Source organism: Lemur catta, chromosome 9 (assembly GCF_020740605.2).
Source record: "Lemur catta isolate mLemCat1 chromosome 9, mLemCat1.pri, whole genome shotgun sequence".
Taxonomy (NCBI): Eukaryota; Metazoa; Chordata; class Mammalia; order Primates; family Lemuridae; genus Lemur; species Lemur catta.
The window spans coordinates 22920311-22934531 of record NC_059136.1 but is presented as its reverse complement, the minus strand read 5'-3'; the positions used below and the strand labels follow the sequence as shown (position 1 = coordinate 22934531).

General features: G+C 59.5%; 2 protein-coding genes across 9 annotated transcripts in view; one reads left to right on the top strand and one right to left on the bottom strand.

Moving 5' to 3' along the window:
- ADCK5 (aarF domain containing kinase 5) overlaps positions 1-3048 on the top strand; it is a 17901-nt gene extending 14853 nt beyond the window's left edge. The window contains exons 4-15 of one of the 7 annotated variants that reach the window (XM_045561194.1): positions 468-543; positions 646-846; positions 933-1073; positions 1159-1272; positions 1371-1502; positions 1576-1659; positions 1732-1813; positions 1880-1958; positions 2056-2147; positions 2236-2488; positions 2573-2689; positions 2770-3048. In XM_045561194.1, coding sequence (XP_045417150.1) covers positions 468-543; positions 646-846; positions 933-1073; positions 1159-1272; positions 1371-1502; positions 1576-1659; positions 1732-1813; positions 1880-1958; positions 2056-2147; positions 2236-2488; positions 2573-2689; positions 2770-2875 — 1477 coding nt within the window. In that variant the 3' untranslated portion in view covers positions 2876-3048. Of the gene's footprint in view, positions 1-467; positions 544-645; positions 847-932; positions 1074-1158; positions 1273-1370; positions 1503-1575; positions 1959-2055; positions 2157-2235; positions 2489-2572; positions 2690-2769 lie in introns of all 7 variants that reach the window. The other 6 variants (XM_045561192.1, XM_045561193.1, XM_045561191.1 and 3 more) reach the window with 6 other exon arrangements.
- Positions 3044-14221, bottom strand: CPSF1 (cleavage and polyadenylation specific factor 1). Of its 2 annotated transcripts, XM_045561187.1 has the most exons (38): positions 14132-14221; positions 13858-14016; positions 10987-11014; positions 10759-10892; positions 10544-10624; positions 10270-10421; positions 10032-10178; positions 9750-9889; positions 9560-9670; positions 9393-9486; positions 9224-9311; positions 9025-9147; positions 8873-8924; positions 8699-8793; positions 8545-8619; positions 8383-8463; positions 8214-8303; positions 7939-8058; positions 7722-7863; positions 7475-7653; positions 7262-7398; positions 7006-7180; positions 6720-6926; positions 6538-6627; positions 6298-6441; positions 6063-6215; positions 5254-5370; positions 5061-5151; positions 4893-4977; positions 4679-4820; positions 4432-4584; positions 4173-4349; positions 4025-4091; positions 3904-3951; positions 3671-3826; positions 3462-3591; positions 3245-3383; positions 3044-3170 (listed from the first exon to the last, which is right to left on the bottom strand). In XM_045561187.1, the coding sequence occupies exons 2-38, from the start codon at positions 13999-14001 to the stop codon at positions 3123-3125; spliced, it is 4335 nt and encodes a 1444-aa protein (XP_045417143.1). In that variant the 5' UTR covers positions 14002-14016; positions 14132-14221; the 3' UTR covers positions 3044-3122. The 2 variants fall into 2 exon arrangements, with proteins under 2 accessions (XP_045417143.1, XP_045417144.1); XM_045561188.1 differs by lacking the exons at positions 10759-10892; positions 10987-11014; positions 13858-14016; positions 14132-14221 and having other exon boundaries at positions 9750-9881; positions 10544-10623.

Sequence of the window (14221 nt, the reverse complement as noted above, 5' to 3'; positions counted from 1 at the left end):
TTCCCTGGGCCTCCCTGCCTCCTTGGTGGACCTCAGGCACCCTCCTGTGACCTCTGCAGCCCCAGCCACACCTGCCATCCATCCTTGGACCCCCTGCCTTCCTGTGCCTGGACCCAGCCCTTCCTCTTTAACAGGCTGTGTCAGAGTCCCGACTCTTCTGGGGTTTCCATCCACCTACTGTTCCCTGTCCCATCTTTCCTGGGTGCCTGTGGGTACCCAGGCAGGGAGTGAGGGTGGCGTGGACATAGGCTGCCCATCCGCAGATCGGGAGACTGACCTGCAGGAACTGTCAGTAGAGAGACCAAAGGATACCCCATGGGCTCAGCAGTTCCCCATGTGCTCACAAGGACCCAAGGGGCTGACAGGGTGAGATCAGACCACAAGAGGGCTCTGAAAACACAAGAGGGACCATGTGCAGGAGTACCCAGAGCCTGCCTATCAGGGCTAAGGGCCACCTCTGCCCACAGGTCTCTGAGGATCGGCCTGCAGATCTCCCTAGACTACTGGTGGTGCACAAACATCATCCTACGAGGGGTGGAAGAGGTTTGTACCTGTGCACTGGGCACATGGCGGGGGTACACTGGAGGTGGCAGGCACTGGGTGGGCCTAGGGAGGTGGTCAGCTCTCCTCCATGCCTATGGTCAGAACAGCCCGGGGTACTTGGAGGTGCTATCTGCATGTCACCAGCGGGCAGCCGATGCCCTGGTGGCGGGAGCCATCTGCAATGGGGGCCTCTACGTGAAGCTTGGCCAAGGGCTGTGCTCCTTCAACCACTTGCTACCCCCGGAGTATATCAGGACCCTGCGCGTGCTGGAGGACAGAGCTCTCACACGTGGCTTCCGGGAGGTGAGCCCTGCCTCCAGGGGCAGAGGGCGGGCAGTAGGGGCTCCAGCAGCAGCCCCTCAGCTGCTCCAAACACCTGTTCCTGCCAGGTGGATGAGTTGTTCCTTGAGGATTTCCAGGCCCTGCCCCATGAGCTCTTCCAGAAGTTTGACTACCAGCCAGTGGCCACTGCCAGCCTGGCCCAGGTGCACCGAGCCACGCTGCACGATGGCACTGCTGTGGCTGTGAAGGTGCGTGGGGGTCTGCCTTGTGCCATGGTGGGCTCTGAGGCTTGTTGTGGGACCCAGGCCCTTGCTGTGCGTTTGCCTGGTGCAGGTGCAGTACATCGACCTGCAGGACCGCTTTGATGGAGACATCCACACCCTGGAGCTCCTGCTACAGCTCATCGAGTTCATGCACCCCAGCTTTGGCTTCAGCTGGGTCCTGCAGGTAATGACCAGCTTGGGCAGGCTGGAGCAAGCTGCACCATTCATGTGCCAGGAGGGAGGGCAGGTCCCTGACTCTGACTGCCTGTGTGTGGCCCCCAGGACCTGAAGGGCACCCTGGCCCAGGAGCTGGACTTCAAGAACGAGGGTCGCAATGCTGAGCGCTGTGCACAGGAGCTGGGGCACTTCCGCTACCTTGTGGTTCCCCGTGTGCACTGGGACAAGTCAAGCAAGGTGCGCTATGCCAGGCACCTCTCGGGTGGGGGCGGTGCAGGCCTGCTGAGTGCAGCCTCTTGCTCTCTCCCAGCGTGTGCTGACTGCCGACTTCTGTGAGGGCTGCAAGGTCACCGACATTGAGGCCATCACGAGCCAGGGGCTGGCGGTGCAGGACGTGAGTGCCATTCTCGGGGCAGGGGTGGCGGGGTGCTATCCACGCCCACTGCATGTTCCACTCTCTCCCCAGGTGGCAGCGAAGCTGATCCAGGCTTTTGCCGAGCAGATATTTTACACAGGCTTCATCCATGCTGACCCCCACCCGGGCAATGGTAGGAAATCTCCTGGGGGCGGGGGACTCTGGTTGGGTAGCAGGAACCAACATGCTGTGTCCCTAGTTCTGGTGCGGAAAGGCCCAGATGGGAAGGCGGAGCTGGTGCTGCTGGACCATGGGCTCTACCAGTTTCTGGATGAAAAGTAAGCCCTGGGGTGGGGTCAGCTGGGCCTCTCCCTTGGGCCCAGACCTTCCTGCCCTGGGGCTCTGGGCTGATGGCTGGGCTGGGCCCTTCCACAGGGACCGGTCGGCCCTGTGCCAGCTCTGGCGGGCCATCATCCTGAGGGACGACGCTGCGATGAAGGAGCATGCAGCTGCACTCGGGGTACAAGGTGAGGCAGGTACATAGGGGGCTGCTGGGGGGCGGGGGCAGCAGGTGCTAGGCGCAGAGCCCTGGTTCAGGCCCATCTGCCTCCCTAGACTACTTGCTGTTCTCTGAGATGCTCATGCAGCGGCCTGTGCGCCTGGGGCAGCTGTGGGGCTCCCACCTGCTAAGCCGAGAGGAGGTGGCCTACATGCAGGACATGGCCCAAGAGCACTTCGAAGGCATCATGGCAGTGCTCAAGGCCCTGCCACGGTCCATGCTGCTCGTACTGCGTAACATCAACACTGTGCGCGCCATCAACACGGCCCTGGGCAGCCCCGTCGACCGCTACTTCCTCATGGCCAAGAGGTTGGTGACTGAGGGGGTGCCCTGAGGGGGGGGGCAGGGGCGGGGGCCAGAGGCAGGCTGGGGCTGACCTGTAGGTCTGTGCAGGGCTGTCAGGGGCTGGAGCCGCCTGGTGGGTGCAGCGTACCAGGGCATCTACAGCATCAGCCTCCTGCGCCACATCAAGGTCATCTGGGAGATGCTCAAATTTGAAGTGGCCCTGAGGTGAGTGGATGAGTGCAGCTGGTGGGGCATGGCCAGGGTCTGCTCCCCACCAACCTGTGACCTCACCTCACCCTCCCCAGGCTGGAAATCCTGGTCATGCGGCTCACCGCCCTCCTGGTTCGTGTTCTGGCCCACTTGGGCCTTGTGCCCCAGGCTGAGGAGCTCTACCAGTACCTGGAGACCTAGGGAGCCCTGAGGCCAGGACTACTACTTGGAGCTGCCCAGACCCAGCAGGGCTCACCCAGCCACAGGCCTGACCAATCTGGCCAGGGCTGGCAGTGCGGACATGGGGACACACTGTGGGGCTGTGACCACAGCTAGGCCAGGCAGCCATGCAATGACTACACGTTCATCTTAAACAAATCTTTCTCCTTGTGTTTTGTACAAAAAGTGGGGGTGGGAGGTAGTGCAGGAGCAGCAGCAGCATCCAGAGCTAGAAGTGGGCGGTGACTCGGTCTGTCTCCAACAGGTCGTCCAGGATCTGCAGGGGAGGGGAAGGTGAGGCCCATAGGCAGGCAGGGTGGCCAGGGTGGGCTGGGGCCAGAGCCCACTCACAATGTCAGGCGTGGTGCCTATCTTCTTGGCCAGCTCGCCACGCTCCATGGTGCTGAGGTAGAGGTAGCGGTTGAGCAGTTCCCCATCCAGCACGTTCCGCACAGCATTCTGTAGGACACGCCGGTCCACGTGCAGCATCCTGGGGCGTGTGCAAGTGCAGGAGTCAGGGCAAACCCAGGAGAGCAGGTGGGGCAGGGGAGGACGGTGTGGGGCTCACCGGAAGGCACGAGGGTTGAGGCCGGCATGGTGGGGCAGCATGGTGGTTAGCGCGTTCTGCAGCATGAGCAGCCGGCGATAGGTCTTCTCCTGCATGGGCAGCAGGAGCCCGATGCCGCCGTCCAGAGTGGCTGCAGGGTACAGTGTGAGCAAGGCCACACCCCCACGCCCCTGTGCCCTCACACCCAGCACACCCGCCAAGGCACTCACCAAACCACGTGATGTGCTTATTCTCCCACACGACTGACTTTTTGCTGGGCCCCTCAGTGGCCCCCCGGCATGGGGTCCTCCAGAATGTGTTCACGTGGGCACCCACATGGAAATCTGCCCGGCGCAGCAGGCGCATGCCCCCAAAACTCTCCTTGGCTAGACCAGAAGGACCTTGGGTCACTGCCTGCCCAGCCCCCAGCCTGGGCAGAGGTTGGATGGGAGAAGCCACTCACCTTCCGGCAGGTACATGTACACCATGAGGTTGCGGTCTCGATCAGACACTGGGGAGCAGAGGCCCAGTCAGCCCTGGCTACCCCAAAGTCTCAGCCTCCCCCCAAGGCCCTGCATGCTCACCCAGGAAGCCCAGCTGAGCATTGTCCACCATAAAGTCCACACTGTACACCTCCAGGGGCTTGGCGTCCTGGGACCGGGAGGGGCAGTGTGTCAGGATCGGCCTTGGGCCTGTGCCCGCCCAGACGAGGTACCCAGGCCCCACAGGTACCCGAGACACGAGGCTCAGCGTCTTGCTCTCCTCCTGGTAGCGCAGCAACGAGATGCTCTTCATGACATCTGCAGCCAAGATGAAGTTCTTGACACTGATCATCTGATGGATGTAGAGCTGTGTGTCGATGAAGGCCATCCCTGTCAGCTCACTGGCCCGCAGGCTCCACAGAAAGATCTGGGGGGCAGGAGGAGGATGAGCCAGGGCAGACACGGGGGCAGGGGGCGGGGAGCAGGACGCAGGTAATGGGGTGGCATACCTTCTGTCCAATGGCTGATACCAGGTGGCCGTTGCAGTGACACAGGGCGGTCACAGGCCCCTTCTGCTCCTTCTCATAAAGGACCTTGAACTTGTTCTTGGTCAAGGGCTGGCCAGGCTCAGGCACCACCTCGATCACGTCCATGATCAGGATCTGGCAGGGCATGGGATGCGTCCGGTGGCAGAAAGGCTGCCAGGGGCTGCCTGTCTTTCACCTGCCATCTGACCCCCACCCGCCTGACCCTTACCCGCCCACGGCACGTGACTTCCTCCCCCTGCATGAGGCAGGTCCCGGCGGCCACATAGCCCTTGAGGCCTGACACAGTCTCCTCGCTGCGCAGCGAGACCGTCTTCATGCAGGTCACATGCTCCCACTCTTCCAGCTCGATCCTGCACAGGGCAGGGATGTCAGGGTGTCACCCCTGCCAGCCATAGGCAGCCCCCGCCCAAGACCAGCCTCACCTGGCATTGGGAATGGCCTCCCAGCTGACCGGGGAGATGAGCTGGATGGAGAAAGCCTCCTGCTGGGGGTGGATGTACCGGTCATCTGCAGGGACCAAGGACAACAGTCAAGGCAGGGCTGCCCTGAGTCAAAGCCCAGGACGGGAGTGTGGCACTGGCGTCACGTACCTCTCTCAATGGTCTCGAACTCCTTTTCCTCACCAGTCATGCGTGGGATGCGGGTGCATGGTGTGTTGGTGCTGGTGGCGACAGCGTACACCTGGGAGTGGGAGAGTGTCATACATCAAAGGCTAGGCCCAGCGGTCCCTGGTGGGGGATGGGGGGCAGGGGGCGGGGGGGGGGTTGATAGGGCAGGGCAGACCTTGGACTCCACATGGTAAGCCACGTAGTGGGCCGTGCAGCGCAGTGGGATCTTCCTGACGGGCCATGGGGCATCATAGGACAAGTAGGCAGGCAAGACGCTGATCCTCAGCTCACCCTGGGGTAAGGGCAGCAGGGTCAGCAAGGCAGGGGCTGGATGGGGTGGGGTGGACAGACCCAGGCCTCCAGGGCTCTGCCCAGAGCAGGGGTCAAGGGCCTGGAAGGGGCCACAGCACTGGCATCCAGGCTTCTTGGGCTTCTGTCAGCGAGTTCCTATCCACTCTCCCAGGCTGGGGATGCTGGACCCAGAAGGGAGGGCCAGGCCCAGAGAGCAATGGAGGCTGCAGGCAAAGGGCAGCCCAGACCAGCCAAACCAAGGACTGTAAAAACAGGCAGAAAGAGCCCCAGACCCTACTTCACCAACAGTCCTGAGTCTGTCAGTAACCTGGGAAACACTTGTCAGAATCCAGGTTGTTGGTGCTATCATCTTGGCAGCACAGATGAGTAAACAAGTTCAGAGAGGGTGTGTGCCTCCCCAAAGTCACACAGCAACTAAGGGGCAGAGCTGGGGTCCATGCCAGCTCCATCTGGCTCCTGAGGAAGGGCTAGGCTGGCAGTACAGTAACAGGACCCTTGTCTGCTGCACCTTCCACCCCCACAGCCCATCCACCAGACCTTCCCAGCATCAAGCCTCAGCCCCCCCACCCTCTGGATGCTCCCTCCTGTTCCCACCATCTGCCTCCAGGACCTCATTTCTGGGGCCTGGGCAGCATCAGTGACTGTTGTCAGGAACGAGGCTGGCCTTCCTACCTGTCTGTTGAAGTACAGAAAGCCACGGGGGCAGTTAATGTTGTGGAATGGAGCGAAGGAGTCGATGGGGCCATCGATGCCCATGGGGTGCAGCCGCAGAGCCCCCCGGCCGGTCACCAGGAGCCAGTGGGGTGAAGGGCCGCAGATGAATACCTGGAACAGGCGCCATGGGGGTGCCGTGGACAAGGCCATGCCTCCCTCCCACCCTTGGGCCCCCACAAAGCCACATGCTTACCCCTGAATAGCCGTAAATGTCTTCAAAGTATCGGAAACGTGCCACGCGGCCCCGGGCCCCAGCCCCCTCCTCAGTGTTGCCACCTTCTGCTTTCTTCTTGGACGGCTTTGGCTTTTTTTCACGGAAGTTGATGTTGTGTGGGACCTGGGGGGCACCATGAAGGTCAGGTCCTCCAGATGCTGCTGGCCTGGATCCCCACTCCACCCTACACCACACACCCTCCCTCCCAGCCACCAGCACCTTCTTGAATCGGACTTTGAGATTGCCCTGGCCGAGCTGAGAGTCATGGGGGAAGGCCTCGTAGATAAGCAGCTCCTGGTCTACGTGCACCTAGGGGAGCAGGGAGGGGCCATGGGGGATGGCGTGGGGCCAGGCAATGGGGTGAGGCTGTGGGGTGGAGGGGTGGCCTGGCCCATGCTCACCAGCAGGTAAGGCCTGCTCTGGCGGCTCCCCAGTGCAACCAGTAGGACCTCCTTGACCAGGGGCAGTTCCCCCTGGCGTGTGGCTTCCTCCTTGCGAGCCTCGCCCTGCGTGGTCGGCTGTCCGAAAGAGCTGTCCACCAGGACCCGCTGCCCCACAGGGAAGTTCTTCACCAGGAACACCAGTCGCCAGTCAGGGAGCTGGTAGATCTGGAGGGGAGCAGCAGTCAGTGGGGGCAGCAGTCAGTGGGGCAGGATGGGCTGTGCCACAGCGTGGGCTACCACCCACCTCCATGGTTCCGTTCTCCCGCACCAGCAGGCACCAGTGCGTGGGCTCTGCCCGGAAGGGTGCAGGGTCCCGGTCGGCGGGGGGCTGGCTGCTCCTTCGGGCTTCCTCCTTGCTGGGGCTGAAGAGGGAGCCCGAGTCCCCGTACAGCATCTCCTCCTCGTCATCCACCGTGGGGCTGGGGGCCAGCAGAGGTGTCACAGGCATCCTGTCTGCCACAGGGACCCAGGCCCCCACCAGTGCCCAGGCTCCCACGCACCTGGTCTCCGTGCCCAGGCCCTCCATCTCTGAGCCACTGCGGCCCCCCAGCTCATCACGGGCCCCGCCCAGGCGGCTCTCGGTGGTGAACATGCCACTGAGGTCTCGGTACAGGCACAGCGTGATCACCTTGGACTGCTACGGGGAGAGGGGCAGGGCTCAGTGGTGGGGAGGTGGGGGGGTAGAGGGGCAGGCACCAGGGATGGGGGCCTACATGGTGCAGCGGGGGCTTGTGCAGCGCCAGGCGGTGGTGGCGGCCACTGTAGGAGTCACTCTTGAGCAGGAACATGGTGACATGGCCCTCGGCGCTCATGATGACCACGTAGGGGTCTGCCACAGCACACTGCACAATAGGTGCACCCAGGTCCACAGGGATGAAGTGCAGCTGGTTCACTATGGGCACAGAGCAGTCAGCCCTCGCCTCTCCATCATCCGCCTGCCCGCTTAGTCCCACCACCCACCTCCTTCCAGCAGGCGGATGCCCAGCGGTGACACTTGGACGATGTAGCGATTGTCCCCAATGTTTCCAGCAAAGACTGTGGGGCCCTGTGTGGCAAAGCCACTGGTGTCTAGCTCCATGATCTCCTGCCCCGTCTGCAGGATCTGAGGGAAACAGTGGTGAGGTCGGCCCCTCCCTAGGAACCCCTGCCCTAGCCAGGCCCCAGGCCTGCCCCTCACCATGGTCGAGTCTTCCCGGCTCAGAATAAGGAACCCATGTCTGCGCCCATCCTCTTCTGCTTCAAGGGCACCAGGCTCCTGCTCTGTGCCCTCCCCCTTGGAGGTCTCCTCCTGTGAGGGCTGGAGGAGCCGAAAGCCATGTCCAGTCAGGGCAAGCATGTGGCTGTGACTACCTGGGTTCCCACTGCTCCAGGCTGCCACACATGCAGCCCACAGGAAGGCAGTGCCCGTCCCATGGCCTTAGGGCCTCCCCACCTGCCAGGGCACACACCTACCTCCTCCTTACGCACAGGAGCAATGACCGTCCACATATCGTAGCAGCCAGGAAGCTCAAATGTAGTCACCACCTGGGGCCGGATACTCTTCTGGAGTGACAATGGGATGGGGGTATCAGCCCACTCAGGTCCTGCCAGGAGGCACCCACCCCTACCTGTCCCCACACACCTGCAGCACCGACAGGGCCCCGTTCTTCCCGTAGCCAGAGCAAACCACAATCTCCAGGTCTGGCTCAGGGCTGTTCTGAAACTGCACAGGGTGGAGGAGTTAAGGATCATGACTCCTGCCCCCTACACACACCCCAGTCCCTGCCCCAGCCCCTTCAAGCACCTCTTCAGAGAGGAAAGCGGGCTCGCCCATGGCGGCGTTGGCACAGGGTCCGATGTTGAGGATGCTGTCACACACCTGCAGGCACAGCAGTAGTCAAGGGCTGGCCAGAGTAGGGGCCAGCCAGAGGGAGGGACCCTGCTACCCTCAGCCTCACCTCAAAGGAGTAGGTGGCCAGCTGCGTACCCGACTGGGCCTCGCTGCCATACACCTCAATCTCATCCACCTCATCCTGCGGCACTGACTTGCCCCCTGCAACACAGGGAGTGCCCACCTGAGCCTGGCTTGGGTCACTGGCCCCTCACTGACCAGCCCTGGCCCAGCTCCTCACCTGACCAGCCCACTGTGGCGTCCACTCTCTTCTTCTTTGAGGGAGGCTCTTCCTGTGAGGCAGGAGCGGGCAGTGAGTGGCTCTCCAAGGCTGTCCCCACACTGGAGGCAGTGGACTGACAGGCCCAGAGCACCCACCCTGTCGATACCCACCTTGTCTGCAGACTCGCGGACAGCACTGGCCGGGGGCTCCTGCAGCTTCTCTGTGTACTTGAGGAGGAGGGAGTTGCCCAGGCGAGAGCCCAGGAACAGGTACCCAGGCTCCATGGTGACCATCTGAGGGAGGGCAGGTGAGTGAAGTCGAGGTCCCACCTGGACCCAGGCAAACCCCCCCCCCCCCGTCCCAACTCACGCTGGTGGTGAGGACACTGGCAGCTGCCTTGTCAAAGTGGAATGCTCGGACGCTGCGCATGCCATCAGTGATGAGCGTCAGCACATAGCTGGGGGGAGGAGCGTCTTTAGTGTGGACAGGGGCACCAGGCTGAATGGGGGCAAGGCTCAGGGTGGGGTGGGGCACTCACATCTCACCGCCCTTGAGGGAGATGACCATTTTGTCGTAAGAGATGAAGGCAGCATGTGCGCAGTCCAGGGTGATCCGCACGCCCTCCTGGGTGCCTGTGGGGCAGGCAGTTAGGCCGACTGGGCAAGCCCGCCCATCCGTGCCCACCCTGGCCCCACCCACACTCACGCAGGGGGAAGGCAGTGGTGCCTGTGGTGAGGCTGTTGAGGGCGACGCCATAGGGGGGCACACTCTGGTTCAGGTACAGCAGCGAGTTGACAGCAAAGATCACCACCCCACCTGGAGGGCACAGGCTTGTGGGTAGTACAGGCACAGGGTCCCCCCCATACTCCCACAGTCCCCACTCCAGGGTCCTCACCTATGGGCTTGGGCACAGCCAGAGCCTGGGTGCAGTCAAAGGGCAGGCTGGTGAGGGACCAGATGACAGGGTGGACCTTCTGTGTGATGTTCAGCGAGATGGCCACAATGGAGCATGTGTCCTGTCTCACAGCTACCCGCCTGGGACAGCAGGCAGGTCAGAAAGGCCCAGCACCTCCCCTACCCTTGAGCAAGCCCCTCACCCCCAAAGCCTCATCCAGCCACAGCCCAGGCAGAGGTGGCTTAGAGCCCACAGCACAGGGGGCCTCCTTGGGTGCCTCACCCAGGCCAGGTCTGGTTGGGCTCAAACAGGATAAGCAGGGTGGGCTCGTAGTAGCCGTGCAGGAACTGCAGGTCAACGATGTTGAGCAGCTTCTCATCCAGGGCCCGAACATCAATGATATAGCTGGGCAGGAAGCTGGACCTCTGCCTGGGGGGCCAGGGGCTTCAGCAGGACAGGAGGGAGAGGAGCTTGGGCTCCAGCACCCCCAGAACCATGGGCCGACCCGCCTGGCACTTACCCCTCACCCACAAGCCCCTCGTGCTCCTCGGCCAGACTCTCCCGGCGAAAGGGTAGCACCACCAGCCTCGTGCCATAGACAAGCATGGCCGCGCAGCGCCCGTCAGGGTCCACCCGCACTCGTGGCGTGTGCACATTCTGCACAAACCCGTCCTGGGAGCAGAGGGGAATAAGACAGGCCCAGGACAGGAGGCCCCAAAGGGTGCACGTGGGGCAGCAGAATGGGGCTGGTGGGGGAGGGAGAGATGCTGGGCCTGGTCTGGGTCTGGCCCTACCCGAAGCTCAGGCTCCTCAAAGTAGTGCAGAGACAGGGTCTTCAGATCATGGGTGCCTGGGTCATATTCCACCACCGACAGCTGGGAGGTGAAGGTCAGAACTGTACTCTGCCTGCTGCCAGCACTGATGGTGCCAACTGCCTAGCACTGGACTCCCCCACAGCGCTGTGCCCAACACCATGGCCATGCCCACCTCCCTCAAGGCCCCCACTCACCTTGGCATCCTTGAAACTTAGGAGCAAAGCATCCCGCTTGGCACCTGCCAGCTGCACACTGGCCATGGACATGACATTGCCGAAGAAGGAGAAGGAGGCTGCCAGCTCCAGCTTCTCCCGGTGGGCCTTCCCTTCTAGGGGAGAGGCCAGCAGGCTAAGGTCTCTGCCACACACCCTGGTACCCACACACCCCCAGGGTGGGGCCCAGGGTAGTTGCACTGCGCTCACCTGTGCTCCTGTCATTTTTGGTGAGAGCCTGAAAGAGGGAAAAAAAGAGGGCAGTGAAGGGCACACACCTGGCAGCCTTACTGCATCCAGAGGAGAGAGACACAGGAAAAGACCATCCAGAGCCAGCCCCTACCACTGCGGAGCCCTGCCCAAAAACCCTCTCTCCGGTGGGAAGAATGCACCCCCGCTCACCAGGGCCAACTATCAATCACACATCCACATCCCAGCCCTGACACAGGGCTCCCCTACAAGAGGCCTCCACCCCACAGCTCACCAGCTGCCTATTGCCGAGCAGTAAGCACTCACGGCCAGGGTGCACATGGCCTGGCTATGCATCTGAGCCCCAAGCAGCACAGCTACAGCCCCTGGGCCCAGCTCAGGGCAGTACTGTCAGGCCAAGGAGAGCCAGTAGCTACTGACATGCATGACTGTTAGGAATAAAGAAGCCCAAAGAAGCCCTAAGTTCTTCTGACATCTCAGAGTCACCCCACACAGAGCTGCCTTCACCAAGTCCGTGTCCTTGAGTTGTTCTCCTGAGGCCCACAGTGTCCACACTGCAGTAGGTAAAGGAAGTGCCCACCTCCTGCACCTAGCTATGAAGATACTAATTTTTCTTTTATAAAAAAACAAGTTCCATTACATTTTTGTGATAATAAGCTATTTCTTCTCTGCTACTTTGTAGCTCTTGAAAACAAACTAACAGGCTGGGCGCGGTGGCTCATGCCTGTAATCCTAGTACTCTGGGAGGCCGAGGTGGGAGGACTGTTTGAGATCAGGAGTTCGAGACCAGCCTGAGCAAGGGCGAGACCCCGTCTCTACTAAAAATAGAAAGAAATTATATGGACAGTTAAAAATATATATAGAAAAAATTAGCCGGGCATGGTGGCGCATGCCTGTAGTGCCAGCTGCTCGGGAGGCTGAGGCAGGAGGATTGCTTGAGCCCAGGAGTCTAAGGTTGCTGTGAGCTAGGCTGACTCCACGGCACTCTAACCTGGGCAACAGAGTGAGACTCTGTCTCAAAAATAAATAAATAAAATAAATAAATAAAATAAACAAACTAACAAACACATTTAGCTACCATCACCTCAAGGCAAAGGAAACATTTTAACAATGAGTAAGAAAACGTCATTTTTCATAATACATTTGTGCTATGGGGAGAGTATCCTGAAAAAGACTGCTTGAGAAAAGCGACACAGTCAATTCAATAGATACAGAAGAGGCATTTATGAATCCAACCTATTTCACAATAACAAACGAAACTTCAGGGCTTTGACAGCAAATTCTACCAAAGGTTTCAGAAATAATGACAAACTTAAGAAACAAAACAAAAAACCCACTGCTGCCAGGCGGATGGTGCCCCAGGAAGCTCAGGCAATCCCAACACCAACAGCCACAGGCAGGTGGGACAGGAAGTCACACCAAACTCCTCAAAACATCTGCAAATGAGCCCAGTGACATGCAGAAAGGGAACTATATATATGTAACACAACTAAGTGGAGTTATTCCAAGAGCATCTATCACGATAATTTACTATCAAAATCCAGGAGAGAGGCTGGGCGTGGTGGCTCACGCCTGTAATCCTAGCACTCTGGGAGGCCGAGGCGGGTGGATTGTTTGAGCTCAGGAGTTCGAGACCAGCCTGAGCAAGAGCGAGACCCTGTCTCTACTAAAAATAGAAAGAAATTATATGGACAACTAAAAATACAGATAGAAAAAATTAGCTGGGCATGGTGGCGCATGCCTGCAGTCCCAGCTACTCAGGAGGCTGAGGCAGGAGGATCGCTTGAGCCCAGATGTTTGAGGTTGCTGTGAGCTAGGCTGACACCACAGCACTCTAGCCTGGGCAACAGAGTGAGACTCTGTCTCAAAAAAAAAAAAAAAAATTCAGGAGAGAAATCATATATTGTTTCAATGGATATAAAAAAGAATCTGATAAAACTCTAGACCTATACATGATAAAAATTCTCAGTAAAGCAAGAATACAAGGGAACTTCCCTAATCAAATAAAAGGTATCTACTAAAAATCTACAGCAATGTTGCACTTGGAGTACAACGTTCACTCTTCCTCTGTGACCAAGACTAGCCAAGAACAACTGCTTTCCCCTACCAGGTACAAGGTCAATACAGGGAGCAACTGCACTACTGTATACACAAAAGAAACAGAGAATGAAAATTTAAAAGAATTTTAAGAAACGTGGACATAACCAAATGGTCTAATGTGCAACTGGAATCCTGGACGTTGGAGAAGAACAGCTAAGAAGCCACCTCTTGCAAGAAGCCTTCCTGGACCAACTCTCAGCCCTCTGGCAACTAAAGCACCCCTGTATTTTCTCACGGGCTTGTCCACATTACTACAACTCCTGCCAACAGTCTTGTCTCCAGCCTTGTTCCTTTTACTAGGAATGCTCTTCCCCTGACAAATTCCTGCTCTGCCTCAAGAAGGCTCTCCTCATCATCTGACTGGAAATACACGCCTCCTTAATTCCCTCCTTTATCCTCTCATCACCACTTCTTGCAGCCTACAAATGCGTTTAAATGTGTATTCACTGGATAATCCCTTCCCGAAGTGTTTGTAGGTTTGGTTCACCACTGTATTCCTCCTATCTAGCAATAGAGCAGGCATTCGCATCAATTTTCTGAAAAAAAGAAAAACCAGGTAAGACGCGCCAGGGCAGTGCGCCATTCCCACCAGAGTAAGAAGAGAGGGAGAATAACGTAAAAGTTAAGGGTACAGGCTCCGCAGACAACAGATCAAGGATCAAATCCTGGCTCCTCCGGCTGAGAAACCTTAAACAGATCACTGAATTTTTCTGGGCCTTGGAGTGCCCACCTCACAGAGAAACGCGGAGGGTTAAAAGGGCCTGGGCCTACCTCGGCGTCGCGGTTGAGGCGGTACACGTAGAGCTGCGAGGTCCCGGCCACCACGAGGTTGCGCTCACTGTTGTTAAAGAAGTTGCAGTACATAGAGAACTCGATGCCCGTGGGCGGATGCGCCTGTTTGTACACGGCGTACATGGCGCCAACCCTGGGCTGCGCGGGACCGGAGGGTACAAGATGAGGGGGCCGCCCGCGCAAGAGCCCCAGACCCGGCCCGGCGCCCCTCCCTCGCCTCGTGCTGCCGCACCGCTCCCGGCCACCCGCCCACCTGGCAGTTGGAGCAGGATCAAGGGGGACCGGGAGGGCAGCGAACCAGTCCCGGCCAGGATGGGAAGCTTAGCGCCAAGGTTCCGGGCTG